The 1,293-nt window shown below is 31.3% G+C and overlaps 1 protein-coding gene across 1 annotated transcript in view; it reads left to right on the forward strand.

Annotated features, from left to right (window-relative positions):
* The first annotated feature begins 849 nt into the window (after positions 1–849).
* The window catches only part of LOC107096021 (protein NLRC3-like), a 29,520-nt gene continuing 29,076 nt past the window's right edge, over positions 850–1,293 (forward strand). Inside the window, exon 1 of the mRNA XM_015392472.1 lies at positions 850–947. Within this exon, the coding sequence (XP_015247958.1) occupies positions 898–947 (50 nt within the window). The 5' untranslated portion in view covers positions 850–897. The remainder of the gene's footprint in view (positions 948–1,293) is intronic.

Here is a 1,293-nt window from a genome sequence, read left to right on the forward strand (position 1 = left end):
CTGATATGCATCAAACTCTTTAGGTCACAAAGTCCAAGTGTGCTTTTAAGCATTTTTCCAGTTAAGTTTTTTAAAATAATGTCAACATAGTAATAGTTATTAATGCCATGTATGCAAAGTGATAGCTTTATGGTCAATGGAGAAAAATATCCTTAGCTCTTGAAAATAAAGAATATATAGAAATTAATATTGCAGAATATTAAATGACCATACAAGAATGTATTAAACACATTGTGTTTTTTTCCAGGTCCCGATACAACCTAAAAATAAAATCTCTGATTTTTTTTATTTTTAATGTGATTTACATTTTTTTTTCCAAACGTGCAAGAATGTATTAAACACATTGTGTTTTTTTCCAGGTCCCGATACAACCTAAAAATAAAATCTCTTTAATTTTTTTTATTTTTAATATGATTTACATTTTTTTTTCCAAACGTGCAAGAATGTATTAAACACATTGTGTTTTTTTCCAGGTTAAAAAAGGCTTTGGAACTTCAGAGAATATCTGTCTCCCTTCAAAGTGACATGTCAAAGGATAACGTTACTGATTTCAAAAAATCCCTCTCAGATTTGTAAGGCTTCATGTTGTTCTCCTCTTTAGTTTCTATATACTATACTAATATACTAAGTATTGACGTTTTTCAGGGAGCTTTCTATTAAAGTAATAAAGAAAATACAGCAGCATTGATATAAAGCATTTTTCCCCGTTAAGTTTTTAAATGATGGTAACAGAGCTAGGCGATACGACCTAAAAATAAAATCTCAGATTTTTGTAATTTTTAATACGATTTACAATTTTTTTTCCAAAAGTGCAAAAACGTATTAAACACATTGTTTTATTCCAGGTTGAAAAAAGCAGATGAACTTTATCCAAGCTGTGTCTCCCTTCAAAGTGACATGTCAAAGGATAAGGTCCTTGATTTAAATAAACACTCAAAGTCACATAGGTAAGCCTTTATGTCGCTCTCCTCTTAAAGAGTCATTTTGTAATTTTATTCATTGAAAAATATCTTTTAGTCTTTTTATCTACCTAGTGTATGACAAAAAAAAAAATCACATGATGAGCAAACTGAAACCTCAGTAGTTTAACGCCAATGTATCTTAAGCCCGTCATGGCCTATTTTCCTGAATGTACTTGGGCAGCAGTTCCATGTTTCACAGCAAGAATTTAATGACTTTAGTGTTAATCGTAAAAAAAAAAAATTATTATTGTTGCGATCACGGAGTCTGGGAGCGGCCATTTTTGCCCAAATGTAGTAGCCCCTCCCTCCTGCCATCTTCCAGCAGTGACGT

Source organism: Cyprinodon variegatus, unplaced genomic scaffold (genome assembly GCF_000732505.1).
Source record: "Cyprinodon variegatus isolate N-32 unplaced genomic scaffold, C_variegatus-1.0 Scaffold592, whole genome shotgun sequence".
Taxonomy (NCBI): Eukaryota; Metazoa; Chordata; class Actinopteri; order Cyprinodontiformes; family Cyprinodontidae; genus Cyprinodon; species Cyprinodon variegatus.